At 42.8% G+C, this 21,226-nt stretch overlaps 1 protein-coding gene across 2 annotated transcripts in view; it reads left to right on the top strand.

The window, feature by feature from the left end:
* LOC115108058 (26S proteasome non-ATPase regulatory subunit 1-like) overlaps window positions 1–16,575 on the top strand; it is a 105,156-nt gene extending 88,581 nt beyond the window's left edge. The window contains exons 21-25 of one of the 2 annotated variants that reach the window (XM_029631975.2): window positions 494–586; window positions 996–1,082; window positions 11,904–12,071; window positions 13,358–13,522; window positions 16,376–16,575. In XM_029631975.2, the coding sequence (XP_029487835.1) occupies window positions 494–586; window positions 996–1,082; window positions 11,904–12,071; window positions 13,358–13,504 (495 nt within the window). In that variant the 3' untranslated portion in view covers window positions 13,505–13,522; window positions 16,376–16,575. Of the gene's footprint in view, window positions 1–493; window positions 587–995; window positions 1,083–8,503; window positions 9,064–11,903; window positions 12,072–13,357; window positions 13,523–16,375 lie in introns of those variants that run through there. The other variant, XM_065008932.1, reaches the window with a different exon arrangement.
* Window positions 16,576–21,226: the final 4,651 nt, after the last annotated feature.

Below are 21,226 nucleotides of genomic sequence, written 5' to 3'. Positions count from 1 at the left end.
AGAGAACAGAAGTGAGTTATGACATAACAAACTAAATGAAAGCCTCTCTGGTCAGTGGTGGCTCCCTATATGGTGCTGTTTAAGAATTTGACGGGAAATGTTAACACATTAATTTCCTGTGGGCATTATCAATTGACGACAAGAGAGTAGGAGCTATACTATTTTGTTCCTGTGAAATAAATCATTTGTATTATTTACAGCTGACTTTCCATGAAAACGCATTTCAGATACAACGCTCAATGCGCTTGTATACATACACACACACACACACACCGTAACTACTATGCTCACCAATAGCTTTTTCATTTTTGTTTAAATGTTGAGTGGTATTCGTATCAATGTGGCCAAAGGAAGGTGGTGTGTTCAGCGTTTCTTGTTGTCAAACCAGTCTATGAATAAGTCAAACGGAACATCCCTTTTCAATGAGTGATGGGTCGGACTTTACAATCATTGCTTTTTTTTGGGTGTTTGACCACACTCTCCCCCTCTCCAGATGCCCAAGGTACAATACCGCTCCAACTGTAAGCCCTCCACCTTCGCCTACCCTCCGGCCCTGGAGGTGCCCAAGGAGAAAGAGAAGGAGAAGGTGAGAGTTCCCCAACGGCGAAAGGATGTCACATTGTTTTGATCAGTTGAAGTCATATTTGCTGCTACTCTGAATGCTGCCATTCTGAATGAAGTTTCCTCAGACGAGATCAATTTCTTGGAGGGTTTTGTTATTAGTGTCCCTTTTTGAAGTCTGTCATTTTAATTTCATTGCCATGTTCGCAGTCTGAGACCAAGTTATTTTAGCTGCTCAGTCTAGGGCCTAAATTGTGTTTAATTTTAGAACCGAGGTACAATATAATAACGTAATAAAAAAAAAAGGGGGGGTATTTTGTGGTTCATGCGTTCTAAGAAGTTTTCTGATCGGCCTCAGTGCCTAAAGTATTGTTTTACCTTTCTTTGCAATTCTTCCTTCATTTAGTCTTTCACTCCCTCTTTCTCCATGAAAGGTGTCTACTGCTGTTCTCTCCATCACAGCCAAAGCTAAGAAGAAGGAAAAGGAGAGGAAGGAGAAAGAGGAGGATAAGATGGAAGTGGTGAGTGTGTGGAAACAAAACCCATCCTTTTATGACGGCGAGACCACTTTCTATTTTTTAACTTCAAATGAAGTCTTAGTTTCTATGTAGTTGTTTTCAACTATCCTCAAGCAAGAATCCTGTAGCCCCCGTACCAAACAGAGCTCTGCTCATATTGAACAGCCTATTGAGGAACGGTCCGTGTAATTGATAGTGAGGTGCTAATGGTTCACAGACCTGAACCACAGTCTGAGACGTTTTGGGCCCGGTACCAGGGCTTTTTAAATGGGTAGTTCACTCCAAATCCATAAACTGCTTATCGATTTCTTACCTCAGAAGTCATGTCCAGGCACATAGATTAAATCTAATCTAATCACATTTTATTGGTCACATACACATGGTTAGTAGATGTTAATGCGAGTGGAGCGAAATGCTTGTGCTTCTAGTTCCGACTACTGCAGAGAAGACCATTTCAAGGGTAAGAAAATGATAGCAGTTATTACAAAATATGAAATGAGGGAACTATCCCTTTAAGGAGCAGCTAGTTCTCAGCATTGGCAGGGTCCCACAGCCCCTCTCTCCACTGATGCGACCAACTCACCCATGAAGCACACAGCTGGAATACACCAAACAAATCAAATTGTATTTGTCACATGCTTCATAAACAACAGGCGTAGACTAACTGTGAAATGCTTACTTGCGGGTCCTTTTCCAACAATGTAGAGTAAAAAAAAGATATATATATATATATGTTGGAAAAGGACCCGCAATAGTGAAGACATCAAAATTCTGAAAAAACACATAGAATAATCTAGTTACCAAAAAAAGCGTTAAACAATGTTTTATATTTGAGATTCTTCAAAGTAGCCACCCTGTGCCTTGATGACAGCTTTGCACACTCTTGGCATTCTCTCAACCAGCTTCATGAGGTAGTCACCTGGAATGCATTTTATTTAACAGGTGTGCCTTTTTAAAAGTTCATTTGTGAATTTCTTTCCTTCTTAATGCGTTTGAGCAAATCATTTGTGTTCTGACATGGTTGGGGTGGTATGCAGAAGATAGCCCTATTTGTTAAAAGACCAAGTCCATATTATGGCAAGAACAGCTCAAATAAGCAAAGAGAAACGACAGTCCATCATTAAGACATGAAGGTCAGTCAATGCGTAACATTTAAAAAACTTGAACGTTTCTTCAAGTGGAGTCGCAAAAACCATCAAGTGCTTTGATGAAAAATAGCTCTCATGAGGACCGCCACAGGAAAGAGGATGCAGAGGATAAGTTCATTAGAGTTAACTGCACCTCAGATTGCAGCCTAGATAAATGCTTCACAGAATTCAAGCAACAGACACATCTCAATATCAACTGTTCAGAGGAGACTGTGTGATTCAAGCCTTCATGGTCGAATTGCTGCAAAGAAACCACTACAAAAGGACACCAATAAGAAGAAGAGACTTGCTTGGGCTAAGAAACACATTAGACCGGTGGAGATCTGTCCCTTGGTCTCATGAGTCCAAATTGGAGATTTTTGGTTCGAACCGCTGTGTCTTTGTGAGACGCAGAGTAGGTGAACGGATGATCTCCGCATTTGTTGTTCCCACCGTGAAGCATGGAGGAGGTGTGATGGTGTGGGGGTGCTTTGCTGGTGACACTGTTGCTGATTTATTTAGAATTCAAGGCACACTTAACCAGCATGGCTACCACAGCATTCTGCAGCAATATGCCATCCCATCTGGTTTGCGCTTAGTGGGCCTATCTATTTGTTTTTCAACAGGACAATGACCCAAAACACACCTCCAGGTTGTGTAAGGGCTATTTGACCAAGAAGGAGAGTGATGGAGTGTTGCATCAGATGACCTGGCCCCCACAATCACCAGACCTCAACCCAATTGAGAGGGTTTTAGATGAGTTGAACCGCAGAGTGAAGGAAAAGCAGCCAACAAGTGCTCAGCATATGTGAGAACTCCTTCAAGACTGTTGGAAAAGCTTCCTCATGAAGCTGGTTGAAAGAATTCCAAGAGAATGCAAAGCTGTCATCAAGGCATCGTGGCTACATTGAAGAATCTCAATATAAAAAATATTTTGGTTAGTTGAACACTTTTTTTTGGTTACTACATGATTCCATATGTGTTATTTCATAGTTTGTCTTCACTATTATTCTACAATGTAAGAAAGAAAAAAAGAAACTTTTGAAAAAGTAGGTGTGTCCAAACTTTTAACTGGTACTGTATAAATAAATCAAATGTGGGTTCACAGTGCAGATCAAACCGAGGTCCCAGTACCGAACGGTACTGATACGTGTACCGTTATGCATCAGTATTGCTTTTAGTAGGATGTCGACCACAGGGCATTATCGCCATGTTTGGTTTCATGTCCTTGTTGAGGAATGGCTTTGCGATCTGAGGCGAAGTTGGATCGTCTTATTTTGATTGATTGGGCTTGCTGTCATCAAGGTTAACGAGAAGGGCCTTATGTTATATCAGTGTTTTAGTTTAGCCATTTTCTCACACAAACACTATATGGGAGTGTTTGTTCTGCAGTAAACACACACACAGACAAACAGGTGTGCTGATACGAGTCGCTGCACCCACTAGCGTCAGACAGTGCAGGGCTCCCTGGTAGCAGCCGGTTCCACACATGCATGGTAGAGGCCTGGGCAGGGAACAGATGAGAGGCAGGGATAGGTAACACCGGGAGGGCATACATAGAATGACAGGCCAGGTACTGATAAGTGCCACAAGGTTTGTTTGTTTATTTGGATCTTTTACAGAAGCATCAGCTACTCTTTCTGGGATCCACAAACATGCAAAACATGACAAGTAACAAAACACTGATGTACTGATAGACGAGGACAGTCACACAAATGTAAAATAGGATATACAAACAATACTGAAAAACAATTATACAAACAATGCATAAAACAATTGTGTGTGCATGCATTTGTGTGTGCTCTCAGTCCCTGCCATTCCATTAGATATTTAATCTGTTTTTTAAAGGCAATTTTGCTGTTTGCTTGAGTAATTGGAGATGGAAGGAAGTTCCGTACGATCATGGCTCTATATAATACTGTGTGTTGCCGTGAATTCTGTTTGGACTTGGGGACTGTGAAGAGACCCCTGGTGGCATGTATTGTGGGCTATGTGTGGTTGTCTGAGCTGAATGTTCTTTGATTATGTAGACAATCTGGAATATTCATTGCAGTAATATTTCTCATGAAAACTGTCATGAATGTTGTTAGTTCTGTGTGTGCAGTTAAGGGCAAGATGTGCTGCTCTGTTTTGAGCCAGCTGCAACTTTACTAGGTTTTTCCATTGCTGCACTTGACCATATTACCAGACAGTAATCAAAATGGGACAGATCAGAGCCTTAACATCTAGTACAGTTGATTTGTGTCAACTTTTGATAAGACATACCCCTTCCCATCTTCACAACAAATTTGTCAATATGACTTGACCAATATAATTGAACATTCAATGTTATATCTAGGAGTTTAGCTTCCTCAATTTGCTCAATGGTTACACCCGTTATGCACAACAAGGGCTGTAGCGGTCACAAAATTTCTTCAGCCGGCGATGGTCAAGTAAATAACTGTCGGTCTCACTGTAAATTATGTTAATTAACAAACACATTTCGCATCTCCTGGCTTCCACACACAGCCTTCCACACACCGATGTCGACCTTTGAAACATCTACATTTTAAAATGTCTAATAAAGCCATGTAATATAGCCTACACCTTCACAATAAATCCATTATTTGTTTTAGATGGGTCGAGAAAAAAAAAGTAGCCTATTTCAGAACAGAATAGCATACTCTGAGTTGTCCTTATGTTTTGTCCTGATCTGGCTATGCCATATGGCTGTGGGCTAAACAAGTTAATTTAGCAGACAAGCTTTGCTTAGAATTCCGTGGCATTATTTTACAGTATGAAGAACACAATTGAACAAAGCTGAATGAAATAGAAACAATATTTTCTCCAAACGATTTGAGGGAGTGCTCACATGCGGCTATTCTTTTGTTGAGAGGTTAACAAAGAAATAGGTTCTCGTATATGCTTAATTTAGAGTTATTAATGTAACTTTAGTTGTTCTACAAACGGTGGGCTATATGTTTTGATTTTTAATACACTGCAGGGCTGCATGATGCAACTCGAATGATGATTTGAAAAAAGTTGCTTGAAATGCATGAGCTCTGCTTTGTTTTTTTTGCGCAGGCTTTACACACTTAATCAATCAAATCAAATGTATTTATTACGCCCTTTTTACATTAGCTGATGTCACAAAGTGCTGTACAGAAACCCAGCCTAAAACCCCAAACAGCAAGTAATGCAGAAGTAGAAGCACTGTGGCTAGGGAAAACTCCCTAGAAAGGCCGAAACCTAGAGAGGATCCAGTCTGAGACGTGGCCAGTCCTCTTCTGGCTGTTCCGGGTGGAGATTATAACAGAAGATGGCCAAGATGTTCAAACGTTCATCGATGACCAGCAGGGTCAGATAATAATCACAGTGGTTGTAGAGGGTGCAACAGGTCAGCACCTCAGCAGTAAATGTCAGTTGGCTTTTGAAAGCCGATCATTCAGAGTTAAGAGACAGCAGGTGCGGTAGAGAGTCCAAAACAGCAGGTCCGGGACAAGGTAGCACATTCGGTGAACAGGTCAGGGTTCCATAGCCGCAGGCAGAACAATTGAAACTGGAGCAGCAGCATGACCAGGTGGACTGCCAGCAAGGAGTCATCAGGCCAGGTAGTCCTGAGGCATGGTCCTAGGGCTCAGGTCCCCCGAGAGAAGAGAGAGAGAAGGAGAAAGCAAAAGAGAGAGAGAATTAGAGGGAGCATACTTAAATTCACACAGAACACCGGATAAGACCGGAGAAATACTCCAGATATAACAGACTGACCCTAGCCCCCCGACACACAAACTATTTCAGAATAAATACTGGAGGCTGAGACAGGAGCTTAGTCTCTCATTCACAATTTGACAAGCACTTGATAATGCCTCTAATTTCTCGATGGCATCCCCTTTGTGTGGCCTTAATGCACCCTAAAAAAAAAATCATACCTTTTGCGGCCAGTGGCCGTTGTGACCTACTCCCTAAGTGCTGCGTTGTGACCTACTCCCTAAGTGCTGCGTTGTGACCTACTCCCTAAGTGCTGCGTTGTGACCTACTCCCTAAGTGCTGCGTTGTGACCTACTCCCTAAGTCCTGCGTTGTGACCTACTCCCTAAGTGCTGCGTTGTGACCTACTCCCTGAGTGCTGCGTGCTCAGAAGCACCTCTCACTCACTTGGCTCTCCATCATGTGATTGGGTCTTTCTCACAGGCTACAGGTGAAGACAGACAAATCGGGGATGCAACTGCGTGCATCCTTACCTAATTCCGAGGTGCATATTGAAGATATTGGAAGAACTGTCCACATTTACTTTTCGTCGGCCAACAAGATGAGTAGGCCTAACGAACAGCAAAAGCACTAGCCTTTGTCAATCTACTATCCCCCATAGTACAAATTTGACCTATTCTGTGTGAGAAATAAATATTACAAACATAGCCTGGGATAGTTGTGGGATGCGATAATTACTACTAGCATTCAACAAAAACTTTTTTACGCAATGTGGCTGATGCAGAATGTTCAGCTGTAAATGTTGATAAACTATTAGGCTATTTCTTCACATTATTGCACACATGGCAGTAGGCTATAAGCACGAATGTTCCATTAACGGGAAAACACTTATCAAAAGTGACCAAATGCCACTATGCATGTAATGCTTTTACTATAAAGCTGCATTTTTGTGGTGAAAATGATCTTCACCAAACTTGAAACTCACGTGCTGCTTATCTATGCCAGTTAGGTTCTACACCCCTTGAAAAAGCGGATAAATGTGCTAAATTTTAAGTTATTTGGCCACTTTATCAAAAACATATATAGGCCTATGGGCTAGGTTACATGAGGTTTGTGACTATGATTTGAAAAAGTAAAAAGAAATAGGCTTTGTTTCTTGCCTTATGCTGGGCGTCATTCACAAGTGATAATATATAATTCACATGACGTGATAGGCTAATATTGTCACCCATCAGACTATTGTTGATTTAATATTGTCTTTACATATACTAAATAATATGTGTGAAATTTGTTTTGATTTAGAATGGACCATTATCATGCACCTGTCTCGAAACAGGGACAGTGGGAAAAAATGCATGTCATCTATGCACTTAAATAGGTAATGGAGGACGCTTTCCCATAGTTAATTTTCATGCCAGCCAGGTAGGCTATACTCCTGTTGTAAAGATAAGCAATGTGCTTAATATTAGGAAAGTTGAGAAATAAATATATTAGGCCTAGCATATAGAAAGCTTTTGGGATCCTCATAGCCTATAGAAATGTTGCGCAACATGAGCTCATGGGTTCTCATGAAGTGTTTGATTAGATTTTCGATTACATTTGCATTGATGTCAGAGTGATTAGAGGGACAATAGAGTGCTGAGTACCAGGCAGTTAGCAAGTTTGGTAGGCTACTAATGACCATCAGCAGCATCAGAGCTTGGAGAAGCCTATTTGCCGTGACTAAGCGGTCACGTGGAATTTGACTGCCTACATGACTCGTGAAAGCAGGTGTGGGGGTAATACGGTCACCGCAACAGCCCTATGCACAACTCCAGTTGAGGTTTAGGTCTTGGAGTATATTTTGAACCAAATAAACTCAGCAAAAAAAGAAACATCCCTTTTTGAGGACCCTGTCTTTCAAAGATAATTTGTAAAATTCCAAATAACTTCACAGATCTTCAATGTAAAGGATTTAAACACTGTTTCCCATGCTTCTTCAATGAACCATCAACAATTAATGAACATGCACCTGTGGAACGGTGGTTAAGACACTAACAGCTTACAGACGGTAGGCCATTAAGGTCACAGTTATGAAAACTTAGGACACTAAAGAGACCTTTCTACTGACTCTGAAAAACACCAAACGGAAGATGCGCAGGGTCCCTGCTCATCTGCGTGAACGTGTAACACCACCTGCACAGGATCGGTACATCTGAACATCACACCTGCGGGACAGGTACAGGATGGCAACAACTGCCTGAGTTACATCAGGAACGCACAATCCCTCCATCAGTGCTCAGACTGTCTGCAATAGGCTGAGAGAGGCTGGACTGAGGGCTTGTAGGCATGTTGTAAGGCAGGTCCTCATCAGACATCACCGGCAACAACGTTGCCTATGGGCACAAACCCACCGACGCTGGACCAGATAGGACTGGCAAAAAGAGCTCTTCACTGACAAGTCGCAGTTTTGTCTGACCAGGGATGATGGTAAGATTCGCGTTTATCGTTGAAGGAATGAGAGTTACACCGAGGCCTGTACTCTGGAGCGGGATCGATTTGGAGGTGGAGGGTCCTTCATGGTCTGGTGCAGTTTGTCACAGCGTCATCTTATTTAGCCTGTTTGTCATTGCAGGCAATCTCCACGCTGTGCGTTACAGGGAAGACATCCTCCTCCCTCATGTGATACCTTTCCTGCAGGCTCATCCGGACATGACCCTCCAGCATGACAATGCCACCAGCCATACTGCTTGTTTTGTGCGTGATTTCCTGCAAGACCGGAATGTCAGTGTTCTGCCATGGCCAGCGAAGAGCCCGGATCTCATTCACATTGAGCACATCTGGGACCTTGAATCGGAGGGTGAGGGCTAGGGCCATTCCCCCCCTGAAATGTCCAGGAACTTGCAGGTGCCTTGGTAAAAGAGTGGGGTAACATCTCACAGCAATAATGGGCAAATCTGGTGCAGTCCATGAGGAGGAGATGCTCTGCAGTACTTAATGCAGCTGGTGGCCACACCAGATACTGACTGTTACTTTTGATTTTGACACACACACACACACACACCCTTTGTTCAGGGACACATAATTCCATTTCTGTTAGTCTTGTTCAGTTTGTCTCAGTTGTTGAATCTTGTTATGTTCCTACAAATATTTACACATGTTACGTTTGCTGAAAATAAACGCAGTTGACAGTGAGAGGACATTTCTGTTTTTTGCTGAGTTTACAATGCTTTTAGTTTTATATGTATTTAATACCAAGTTATTGTTAATCACCTATGCTGATACTGACTAACTCCTTATTTAGAATTTCAGTGAGCTCACTGTCTGTAGGTGCTGACATGTTGTGTGGATTCATTCTAGCTTTGCATAAGACCAGTGGCAAATCATTTGTAAAAAATTAAGAGTGCTGTACATATCTGATGTTCGAAGAACTTCAATTGACGAACACTCTCCAACCATGTGATGGCAGGTGATGTAAAGCCAATATTATTAAAGGCTACCCTGAAATCTAACAATACAGCTCCAGCTATCATCTTATTATCCATTTATTTCAACCAATCATCTGTCATCTTAGTCAATGCAGTACAAGATGAATTCCCTTATATATATGCATGTTGAAAGTCAGTAGTTGTTCTCTGAAACATAGCATTTTGTTTGGTCAAACACAACTCTCTCCATCAGTTTACTAAGAACAGACAGCAAACGGACAGGCTGGCTGTTAGAGCGAGCAACAGGTGCTTTGCTGTTTTATTTGGGTAGTGAAATTACTTTTGCTTCCTTCCACACCTGTGGACACACTCCTTTAGATTTTGGTTAAATATATAGCAAATAGGGGTAGCAATACAGCTGTCATCAAGGTTGGTGGCTGATTATTATTTTATTTTTTAATTTTTAATTTAACCTTTATTTAACCAGGTAGGCTAGTTGAGAACAAGTTCTCATTTGCAACTGCGACCTGGCCAAGATGAAGCATAGCAGTGTGAACAGACAACACAGAGTTACACATGGAGTAAACAATTAACAAGTCAATAACACAGTAGAAAAAAAGAGTCTATATACATTGTGTGCAAAAGGCATATGTAGCGAGGGCTAGCCGACTAGAGCATACAGGTCGCAGTGGTGGGTGGTATAAGGTGCTTTAGTGACAAAGCGGATGGCACTGTGATAAACTGCATCCAGTTTGCTGAGTAGAGTGTTGGAAGCTATTTTGTAGATGACCGAAGTCGAGGATCGGTAGATAGTCAGTTTTACTAGGGTAAGTTTGGCGGCGTGAGTGAAAGAGGCTTTGTTGCGGAATAGAAAGCCGACTCTAGGTTTGATTTTCGATTGGAGATGTTTGATATGAGTCTGGAAGGAGAGTTTACAGTCTAGCCAGACACCTAGGTACTTATAGATGTCCACATATTCAAGGTCGGAACCATCCAGGGTGGTGATGCTAGTCGGGCGTGCGGGTGCAGGCAGCGAACGGTTGAAAAGCATGCATTTGGTTTTACTAGCATTTAAGAGCAGTTGGAGGCCACGGAAGGAGTGTTGTATGGCATTGAAGCTCGTTTGGAGGTTAGATAGCACAGTGTCCAAGGACGGGCCGGAAGTATACAGAATGGTGTCGTCTGCGTAGAGGTAGATCAGGGAATCGACCGCCGAATTGATCCCTGTGGCACCCCCATAGAGACTGCCAGATGACCGGACAGCATGCCCTCCGATTTGACACACTGAACTCTGTCTGCAAAGTAGTTGGTGAACCAGGCAAGGCAGTCATCAGAAAAACTGAGGCTACTGAGTCTGCCGATAAGAATATGGTGATTGAGAGAGTCGAAAGCCTTGGCAAGGTCGATGAAGACTGCTGCACAGTACTGTCTTTTATTGATGGCGGTTATGATATCGTTTTGTACCTTGAGTGTGGCTGAGGTGCACCCGTGACCGGCTCGGAAACCAGATTGCACAGCGGAGAAGGTACGGTGGGATTCGAGATGGTCAGTGACCTGTTTGTTGACTTGGCTTTCGAAGACCTTAGACAGGCAGGGCAGGATGGATATAGGTCTGTAACAGTTTGGGTCCAGGGTGTCTCCCCCTTTGAAGAGGGGGATGACTGCGGCAGCTTTCCAATCCTTGGGGATCTCAGACGATATGAGAGGTTGAACAGGCTGGTAATAGGGGTTGCGACAATGGCGGCGGATAGTTTCAGAAATGGAGGGTCCAGATTGTCAAGCCCAGCTGATTTGTACGGGTCCAGGTTTTGCAGCTCTTTCAGAACATCTGCTATCTGGATTTGGGTAAAGGAGAACCTGGAGAGGCTTGGGCGAGTAGCTGCGGGGGGGGGGCGGAGCTGTTGGCCGAGGTTGGAGTAGCCAGGCGGAAGCCATGGCCAGCCGTTGAGAAATGCTTGTTGAAGTTTTCGATAATCATGGATTTATCGGTGGTGACCGTGTTACCTAGCCTCAGTGCAGTGGGCAGCTGGGAGGAGGTGCTCTTGTTCTCCATGGACTTCAGTGTCCCAGAACTTTTTGGAGTTGGAGCTACATGATGCAAATTTCTGCCATACTAACTTGACCAAAAGAAAGTGTGTCCATTTCAGAGAAACGGAAAGTCACCCACTAAAAAAAGGCAGGCCAAAGAAGCTTGTAATAGGAACTTAATTTTCATGTCGCTCCCCTCACAGGACCTTGTACCATCCAATAACTCAGACCTGACACAGTGTCTTATAGAGGGGGAGTTTGTTGTATTGTTTGGATAGCCGAACAGTGAGATTGTCTTGCGCGGAGTGCTGCAAATAGCCTAACAAATCACTGTCCACCAAGTGCAACAGAGATAAGGTGTATGTATCACACATCTCAAAATCAACACATCTTCCAGAGTTGAAACTTTTCGGTTCTCGGGAAACGTGTGACATGAAAAGCCCACTTTATTTCGGGGTTACGCTCATTGACATCTATTGTATCATCCAATGCATTTTGTAGTCACTGAGTCATGGGTTTTCCTCAGGAAGAGGGGGGGGGGGAAACGCTGAGCATTGTTTGGGTTTGTTGGACTCTCAGGAGGTACAGGAGGCTGAGAAGGAGAAGAAAGATGAGGAGAAAGCGAAAGAGAAGAAGAAGGAGCCCGAGCCCAACTTCCAGCTGATGGAAAACCCAGCCAGAGTGATGCCCGCCCAGCTCAAAGTGCTCAACATGCCCGAGATGTGCCGCTACCAGCCCTTCAAACCGGTACGTACTGTTGGTGTGTGTTTGAGATTATTTATTTTTTTAAGTGTGTTTTTGGGTCCAGCGATGAAGCTATTTTTTTATCAGCCATCTTTTATTTCTATTCAGTCTGAGATTATAACCCCTGGTTGTTTGGTTTTGGACCGTATATCTGACCCCTATCATCACCCACTGAGTCTTAACGTTGCCGGCATTAAACCACTGAACTCTGGCCCCGCGCAAAGTGTTGACAGGTTTCCACAATAAATAAAATGAGATGTATGCATTATGCAGTCACCCGCACACTTAACGTAATCCCACTCCTATAACAAGGAGCATTGTCTGGTTACGTGTAAAATCAACACAAGGTCGAGCTAAGACCAATCATCATGGGTCATATCATGTGACACAGGTGCCTCTTTGCTCTCGTCGATCTTCTAAAACATTAACCATTTTGTTTTTTGTACGCAACCTTGAGAGGTATTTTTTAAAATGTAACCTTTATTTAGCTAGGCAAGTCAGTCAAGAACAAATTCTTATTTACAATGACGGCCTACCCCGGCGACGCTGGGCCAATTGTGCACCACCCTATAGGACTCCCAATCACGGCCGGGTGTGATGCAGCCTGGTTTCGAACCAGGGACTGTAATGATATGCAGTGCCTTAGACCATTGCACCACTTGGGAGTATTGCTTCTTAATCTATTGTTGCGGGGTCAGGGTGTGCCTCCGACAGAATGTCCCTCCATATCGTGACTATTTAATTTCACCTGTTCCATAGAAGGCAATCAGAGCACTGTTCCAAAGACCTTGTAGTGTGGTCTGTAAGTAGTTTAGTGTTAGCTTAGCTGCCCAGTGATAATGTAGGCGTTAGAATCAAGCCTGTGCATTGCTCACCATGCCAGACGCTTTAGTGTGGACCTGAAACGCATCATATCTTAAACAACCATATCTATAACACTGATGCACAGTGATAACAAAGCTGCTTGATGTACAGTACAACCACTGCGATGGCAATTTGATAGCTGTGTATGACTGAGGCAACCATCTCCTCAAAATCCTCACAGGCAGACCAAGAGACTGAAAAAAGGTTGAGATTTAAACAGTATGAGGTGTGTTCTCTTGAGTTGAGATTATTGTGGGGCAGGTGGGTGATGTTTGATGGGGTGTACTGATCAGTCGGGGAGGCAGACAAGGTATTGGGTGTTAACACAGCACGACACCGCCCTTGAGATCAAAAAGACGGTCGTCATTGGTCAAACAGCCTACAGTTGCTCATGCCATTGGTCCATGTCCCCTGTCTGTCTTCAGCTGCACACTGGTGGCATCATCATCATGAAAGACACCAGTGAGGAAGATGAGGAGCTGGTGGAGTCTGTCTCTGCCCACGGCCCAAAGATTGAGGAGGAGGAACAGGAGCCAGAGGCCCCTGAGTCCTTTGAGTACATCGATGAGTGAACGCCCTCCGCGTAAAAGGTATGTATGTGTTTTACACCAGTGTTTATCAAATGATGGATCTGGATCCATTGATGGTTCGCAGGTAATTCGTAATGGGTTCTCTCTGAAAGAGTGGGTGCTGGTTAGAAACCGGTCTTGTTGACCAAAAGCTGTAGATGGGTCACATTGCTAAAAATATTTTTGAATCGCAACCCCATTGGATCTGTAGCCTAGTGGTACATACAGTGACCATTCTTCCCCTCAAACTTTCTTTTGCCTGAATATTTAATATTACCTTGTAATTTGCTATACAGAGCAGTGAGGCAGTCTCAGACAGAGTGGCTCTGCCCCATCGCTGGTACAGAGATAGCAGAGAGAGGTAATGGTACAGTGCAGGTCTTTGGGTTTTTGTTACCATGCCTATCCTGGCTCGCACCCATCGGTGCATATGGAATGTAAACAATACTGTCATTTTCCTTGAGGGCAAACCCTCCATCTGTAATGGCAGTAATTGCACAGCAAAGAGTGAGCCAAGATAGATTGTTTTGGCCGTTTTGGCCATCAGCACACTTATGTTTGTCTTGGTCCCAATTAATTCCCATGAAGGCTTGTACAACATGTAAATAAAAAAATAGAAATAGGGGATTTAGATAGTGTCATGCCTTTTGGGATTAGAAATGCTCCTGCTCTGCATGTAAGAGGATTTTAAATACACACCACAGTGGTTATCTTAATTAATTGTCATAATAAAAATCTTTAAATTATCATATAGAAAAGCATAATTTAAGGAAAAGAAAGGAAAACAAATCTGAACAAAATATAAACGCAACATGCAACCATTTCAAAGATTTTACTGCGTTACAGTTCAAATAAGGAAATCAGTCAATTGAAATAAATTCATTAGGCCCCTAATCTATGGATTTCACTTGACTGGGAATACAGATATGCATATGTTGATTAGAGGTCGACTGATTAATCGGAATAGCCAATTTAATTTGGGCCGATTTCAAGTTTTCATAACAATCGGTAATCTGCATTTTTGGACACCGATTATGGCTGATTACATTGCACTCCATTGAGGAGACTGCGTGGCAGGCTGACTACCTGTGATGCGAGTGCAGCAAGGAGCCAAGGTAAGGCGCTAGCTAGCATTAAACGTATCTTATAAAAAACAATCTTAACATAATCACTAGTTAACTACACATGGTTGATGATATTACTAGTTTATCTAGCTTGTCCTGCGTTGCATATAATCGATGCGGTGCCTGTTAATTTATCATTGAATCATAGCCTACTTTGCCAAATGGGTGATTTTAACAAGCGCATTCGCAAAAAAAGCACTGTCGTTGCACCAATGTGTACTTAACCATAAACATCAACGCCTTTCTTAAAATCAATACACAAGTATATATTTTTAAACCTGCATATTTAGTTAATATTGCCTGCTAAAGTGATTTTATTTTAACTAGGGAAATTGTGTCACTTCTCTTGCATTGATGTGCAAGCAGAGTCAGGGTATATGCAGCAGTTTGGGCCGCCTGGCTCGTTGCGAACTGTTAAGACTATTTCTTCCTAACAAAGACAGCCAACTTCGCCAAACGGGGGATTATTTAACAAAAGCGCATTTGCGAAAAAAGCACAATCGTTGCACTAATGTACCTAACAATAAACATCAATGCCTTTCTTAAAATCAATACACAGAAGTATATATTTTTTAAACCTGCATATTTAGCTAAAAGAAATCCAGGTTAGCAGGCAATATTAAACTCGGGAAATTGTGTCACTTCTTTTGTGTTCAATGCGCGCAGAGTCAGGGTATATGCAACAGTTTGGGCCCTGGCTCGTTGCAAACTAATTTGCCAGAATTATACGTAATTATGACATACATTGCACAACCTTCAATGTTAACAGGAATATTTAGACTTATGTATGCCACCCGTTAGATAAAATACGGAACTGTTCTGTATTTCACTGAAAGAATAAACGTTTTGTTTTCGAAACGATAGCTTCCGGATTTGACCATATTAATGACCTAAGGCTCGTATTTCTGTGTGTTATTATGTTATAATTAAGTCTACGATTTGATAGAGCAGTGTGACTGAGCGGTGGCAGGCAGCAGCAGGCTCGTAAGCATTCATTCAAACAGCACTTTTGGAAGAACAGATTGTCCCAAATAAAACAAAATAAATTGTTCTGAGGTGTCTGTCCTATATCTGAGATATAACAAAGATCAGGAAGCTATTTGTATTTATTTTTATTTATATATATTTATTTAACCCATCTCCATATATACTTAAATTCATTTTTAAAAACTGGTACAGGGGACCTTCATACAAGTATTGTGGGGGTGGTGGGCGTCCTAGAACAAAACAACTGAAATGTACGTGTTCGTGAGAGATTAGTGTGTAACCCAAACTGTTCAGACACTACAGACAGAAGTTGGCAGATTGGCTGAACCGACTTCAGAAGAGTCCAGTGACGCTTGTGGGGGTCTTAGAGCAAAATGGAAAATACCATCGTGTTCATGGGAATTCTCATAATAGTTTGTAGGCCAAACCGTTTGGACGCTTTAGACTTTTTCGTGAGAAGACTGGTTTTTGGGACGTCTCATGGTCTGACCAGTCTAGCACTGCCACCTTTTGCCGCAGATGCGGAAGGGTGATATCGGCGGATGTGGTGGATTGAGATGCAGCCCATGCAACAACAAAAAACAACTCTAGATTTCCGCAGGGACGGACATTGTAGGAGAAGGGTTAACAAACATTGAAATATAGATAGGCCTAATTACCATAACTTTCTTGTAAAAACAAGCAATGAATTAAGTGTTTTGTGATCAAACGCAGCCTATTCAGGTTGTATCCTTCTAACTGCTCTGGCCTTTCTATTCCACAGGTGGCGTTACGAGGCTTCTACAGGAAGAATCTTGACATCCTAGCATGCATCTCTTTGTCCCCCCTCCGTCCCTCTTTTACACGTTCCTGTCCTGGCCACCTTTGTCAGACAGGGAATGTTTTACATTATCTTGTTAAATGGTCTAATTTTCTGTTAGTACAATAAAATTAAAATTAAATATATATATATATAATGGAGAATGGAGCATGTGTGCTTATTTTTGTTCCTGCATGTGCTACGTGTACATAGCGTAATCCCTCTAATCCTACACATTTAGGCTGGTTTACATTCTCAGCAGTTTTTCCTCATCAGCCTGCCCATCAGCCGTGCCGCCTCAGCCTGCCATTATTCCGCCCAGTTTAGCTTATTCCTTACCATACCAAGGGCTTGATGATACACACAGTCACATTGAATTTACAAGGACATACTCACATACGCTTAGACATACAGGTCTAATTAATAAAAACAGACATCACAACTGAGGTTTTTGGCTGCATAATGCAAGCTGTTAACACTTGTTGATGGAAAGACAACTAACTAAACGAGGCTGTTTCTAATTGAGTTTAAGTGGCACAGGGTATTTCTATTTCCCCAGTTGGTTTTGGTTGTATTTGTTTATATGGAAGACTGTGGAATTCCAGTTGGGGGTATGGAGGAAACGTTTGATATTTAACATGAGAAGCAACTGTTAAAACTTAAACGTAATTTGTATTTAATGAGTGGCTGCTGTTAATGTGCCCTCTTTATTCCATTGCCATCTGGGGAAGAGATGAGTTCTCTTGAAATGTCGCTGGGCAAGAATGAATGAAGCAAGTGTGGAAAGAAATTCCACAAATTTACTTTTAACAAGGCAATTGAAATGCATTCCATGTGTCTGCCTCATGAAGCTGGTTGAGAGAATGCCAAGAGTGTGCAAAGCTGTCATCAAGGCAAAGTGTGGCTGGCTACTTTAAAAAATCTAAAATATATTTAGATAACACTTTTTTTGGTTACTACATGAATCCATATGTGTTATTTCATACTTTTGATGTGCAGCTGCAAACCGTAGTCGGGCTTTTTTTATGGCAGTTTTGGAGCAGTGGCATCTTCTTTGCTGAGCCTTTCAGGTTATGTCGATATAGGACTAGATTTTACTGTGGATTTAGATACTTTTGTACCTGTTTCCTCCAGCATCTTCACAAGGTCCTTTGCTGTTGTTCTGGGATTGATTTGCACTCTTCGCATCAAAGTACGTTCATCTCTAGGAGACAGTCTCCGTCCGGAGCGGTATGACGGCTGCGTGGTCCCATGGTGTTACTGCGTACTATTGTTTGTACAGATGAACGTGGTACCTTCAGGCGTTTGGAAATTGCTCCCAAGGACTTGTGGAGGTCTACAATTTTTTTTCTGAAGTCTTTGCTGATTTCTTTTAATTTTCCCATGATGTCAAGTAAAGAGGCAGTGAGTTTGAAGGTAGGCCTTGAAATACATTCACAGGTACACCTGCAAAAGACTCAAATGATGTCAATTAGCCTATCAGAAGCTTCAGAAGCCATGACATTTTCTGGAATTTTCCAAGCGGTTTAAAGGCACAGTCAATTTAGTGTATGTAAACCCACTGGAATTGTGATACATTGAATTATAAATAAAATAATCTGTATGTAAACAATTGTTGGAAAAATTACTTATGTCATGCACAAAGTAGATGTCCTAACCGACTTGCCAAAACTAGTTTGTTAACAAGAAATTTGTGGAGTGGTTGAAAAACAAGTTTTAATGACTCATACTTAAGTGTATGTCAACTTCCGACTTCAACTGTATATATTACTTGGGGCTCGGGCCAATTGGGGCTACTCTCTGGCAGATGATTACATGGGCTGCTTTATTTAATTAACATTTATTTATTTTCTCATTGTTTCTGTGGTCAAAAAATACAATTAATATTTCAATTAAATTCTTTAGGAGTCCTGTGTAGTGTTTTAGTATTTTGATACTTCGTGCAAGGCAATTGATAAGCATTACAAACTTTGTGGATGGAACTTCCAGAGTGGCACAGCGGTCTAAGACACTGCGTCGCAGTGCAAACTGTGCAAACTGCGTCGCAGTGCAAATGCTGGTTCAAGATCTGTGCCGGTCGCAACCGGGAGACCCATGAGGCGACGCACAATTGGCCCGGCTTCGTCAGAGTTAGGGGAGGGTTTGGCCGGCTGGGATGTCCTTGTCCCATCGCGCTGTTGCGACTCCTGTGGCGAGCTAGACTCATGCATGCTGACACGGTCACCAGGTGTATGGTGTCTCCTCCGAAACGAAAATGTATTTTTTGTGGATGGGTATAATTTATATGTATAATAGTAATATTTAAAATTACTAAATTGGGTAATTTTGTATACATTTGCTTAAATTTGCATCGGGCTGTTTCTGGGGGGACTCTGGTAAGATGCCGGCAAAGTCGGCTGAATTCCGGTCAACGGAAACGTCCCGATGTACATGAGCCGATTCTGGGCAGTCATTCATTTTGATTCCGGGCTGAGTCCGACACCCGGTTCTGGGCCGATTTCAATCAGTTCCGGCCCCCCGGAATAATTTAAAAAAAATATTTCACCTTTATTTAACCAGGTAGGCCAGTTGAGAACAAGTTCTCATTTACAACTACGACCTGGCCAAGATAAAGCAAAGCAGTGTGACAAAAACAACACGGAGTTACACATAAACAAACGTACAGTCTATAACACAAAATAGAAAAATCATTGTACAGTGTGTGCAAATGTAGAAGAGTAGGGAGGTAGGCAATAAATAGGCCCTAGAGGCAAAAATAATTACAATTTAGCATTAATACTGGAGTGATGGATGTGCAGATGATGATGTGCAAGTAGAGATACTGGGGTGCAAAAGAGCAAGAGGGTAAGTAATAATATGGGGATGAGGTAGTCTGGTGTGCTATTTACAGATTGGCTGTGAACAGGTACAGTGATCTGTAAACTGCTCAGACAGCTGATGCTTAAAGTTAGAGAGGGAGATCTAAGAGTCCAGCTTCAGAGATTTTTGCAATTCATTGGCAGCAGAGAACTGGAAGGAAAGGCAGCCAAAGGAAGTGTTGGCTTTGGGGATGACCAGTGCAATATACCTGCTGGAGCGCGTGCTATGGATGAGTGTTGCTATGGTGACCAGTGAGCTGCGATAAGGCGGGGATTTACCTAGCAAAGACTTATAGATGACCTGGAGCCATTGGGTTTGGTGACGGATATGTAGTGAGGGCCAGCCAATGAGAGCATACAGGTCGCAGTGGTGGGTAGTATATGGGAATTTGGTGATCAAACGGATGGCACTGTGATAGACTACATCCAGTTTGCTGGAAAAGGACCGCTTCTGGGCTGGTTCCTCATTGCTAGCTTGGCAGGGTTGACGTGATATGCTCGATCGGCTCAGTTTCCCACCAGAAAATGTCAAAGAAGAGTAGAACCAGCTCACCTGCTTTTACACTATGATTTATAGATGTTCAATGTTTCTACTGAGAATAGTTCTGCCGTTATTCCACCATAATTTGCAAATAAATTCATTAAAAATCCTACAATGTGATTTTCTGGATTTTTTTTTTTCATTTTGTCTGTCATAGTTGAAGTGTACCTATGATGAAAATTACAGGCCTCATCTTTTTAAGTGGGAGAACTTGTACAATTGGTGGCTGGCTAAATACTTTTTTTGCCCCACTGTATGAGATGAGGGTTTGTAAACATAAAAGTGGCATAGTTTAAAGTGGCGAGTGATGATACATTTTTTACATCAATTTCCATTATTAAAGTGGCTGGAGTTGAGTCAGTATGTTGGCAGCAGCCAATGTTTGGTGGCTGTTTAACAGTCTGATGGCCTTGAGATAGGTGTTTTTCAGTCTCTCGGTCCCTGCTTTGATGCACATGTACTGACCTCGCCTTCTGGATGATAGCGGGGTGAACAGGCAGTGGCTCGGGTGGTTGTTGTCCTTGATGATCTTTATGGCCTTCCTGTGACATCGGGTGGTGTAGGTGTCCTGGAGGGCAGGTAGTTTGCCCCCAGTGATGCGTTGTGCAGACCTCACTATCCTCTGGAGAGCCTTACGGTTGTGGGCGGAGCAGTTGCCGTACCAGGCGGTGATACAGCCCGACAGGATGCTCTTTATTGTGCATCTGTAAAAGTTTGAGTGCTTTTGGTGACGAGCCAAATTCCTTCAGCCTCCTGAGGTTGAAGAGGCACTGCTGCGCCTTCTTCACAACGCTGTCTGTGTGGGTGTACCAGTTCAGTTTGTCCGTGATGTGTATGCCGAGGAACTTAAAACTTACTACCCTCTCCACTACTGTCCAGTCGATGTGGATAGGGGTGGTGCTCCCTCTGCTGTTTTCTAAAGTCCACGATCATCTGTTTTGTTGACGTTGAGTGTGAGGTTATTTTCCTGACACCACACTCCGAGGGCCATCACCTCCTCCCTGTAGGCCGTCTCGTCATTGTTGGTAATCAAGCCTACCACTGTAGTGTTGTCCGCAAACTTGATGATTGAGTTGGAGGCGTGCATGGCCACGCAGTCGTGGGTGATGGGAGTACAGGGGAGGGCTCAGAACGCACCCTTGTGGGGCCCCAGTGTTGAGGATCAGCGGGGTAGAGTTGTTGTTACCTACCCTCACCACCTGGGGGCGGCCCGTCAGGAAGTCCAGTACCCAGTTTCACAGGGCGGGTCGAGACCCAGGGTACTATGGTGTTAAATGCTGAGTTGTAGTCGATGAACAGCATTCTCACATAGTTATTCCTCTTGTTCAGATGGGTTAGGGCAGTGTGGTTGCGATTGCGTCGTCTGTTGACCTATTGGGGCGGTAAGCAAATTGGAGTGGATCTAGGGTGTAAGGT

This window comes from Oncorhynchus nerka, linkage group LG24 (assembly GCF_034236695.1).
Source record: "Oncorhynchus nerka isolate Pitt River linkage group LG24, Oner_Uvic_2.0, whole genome shotgun sequence".
NCBI lineage: Eukaryota > Metazoa > Chordata > Actinopteri > Salmoniformes > Salmonidae > Oncorhynchus > Oncorhynchus nerka.
Note: the sequence above shows the minus strand (reverse complement) of the source record. Positions and strands in the feature narration are given on the sequence as shown.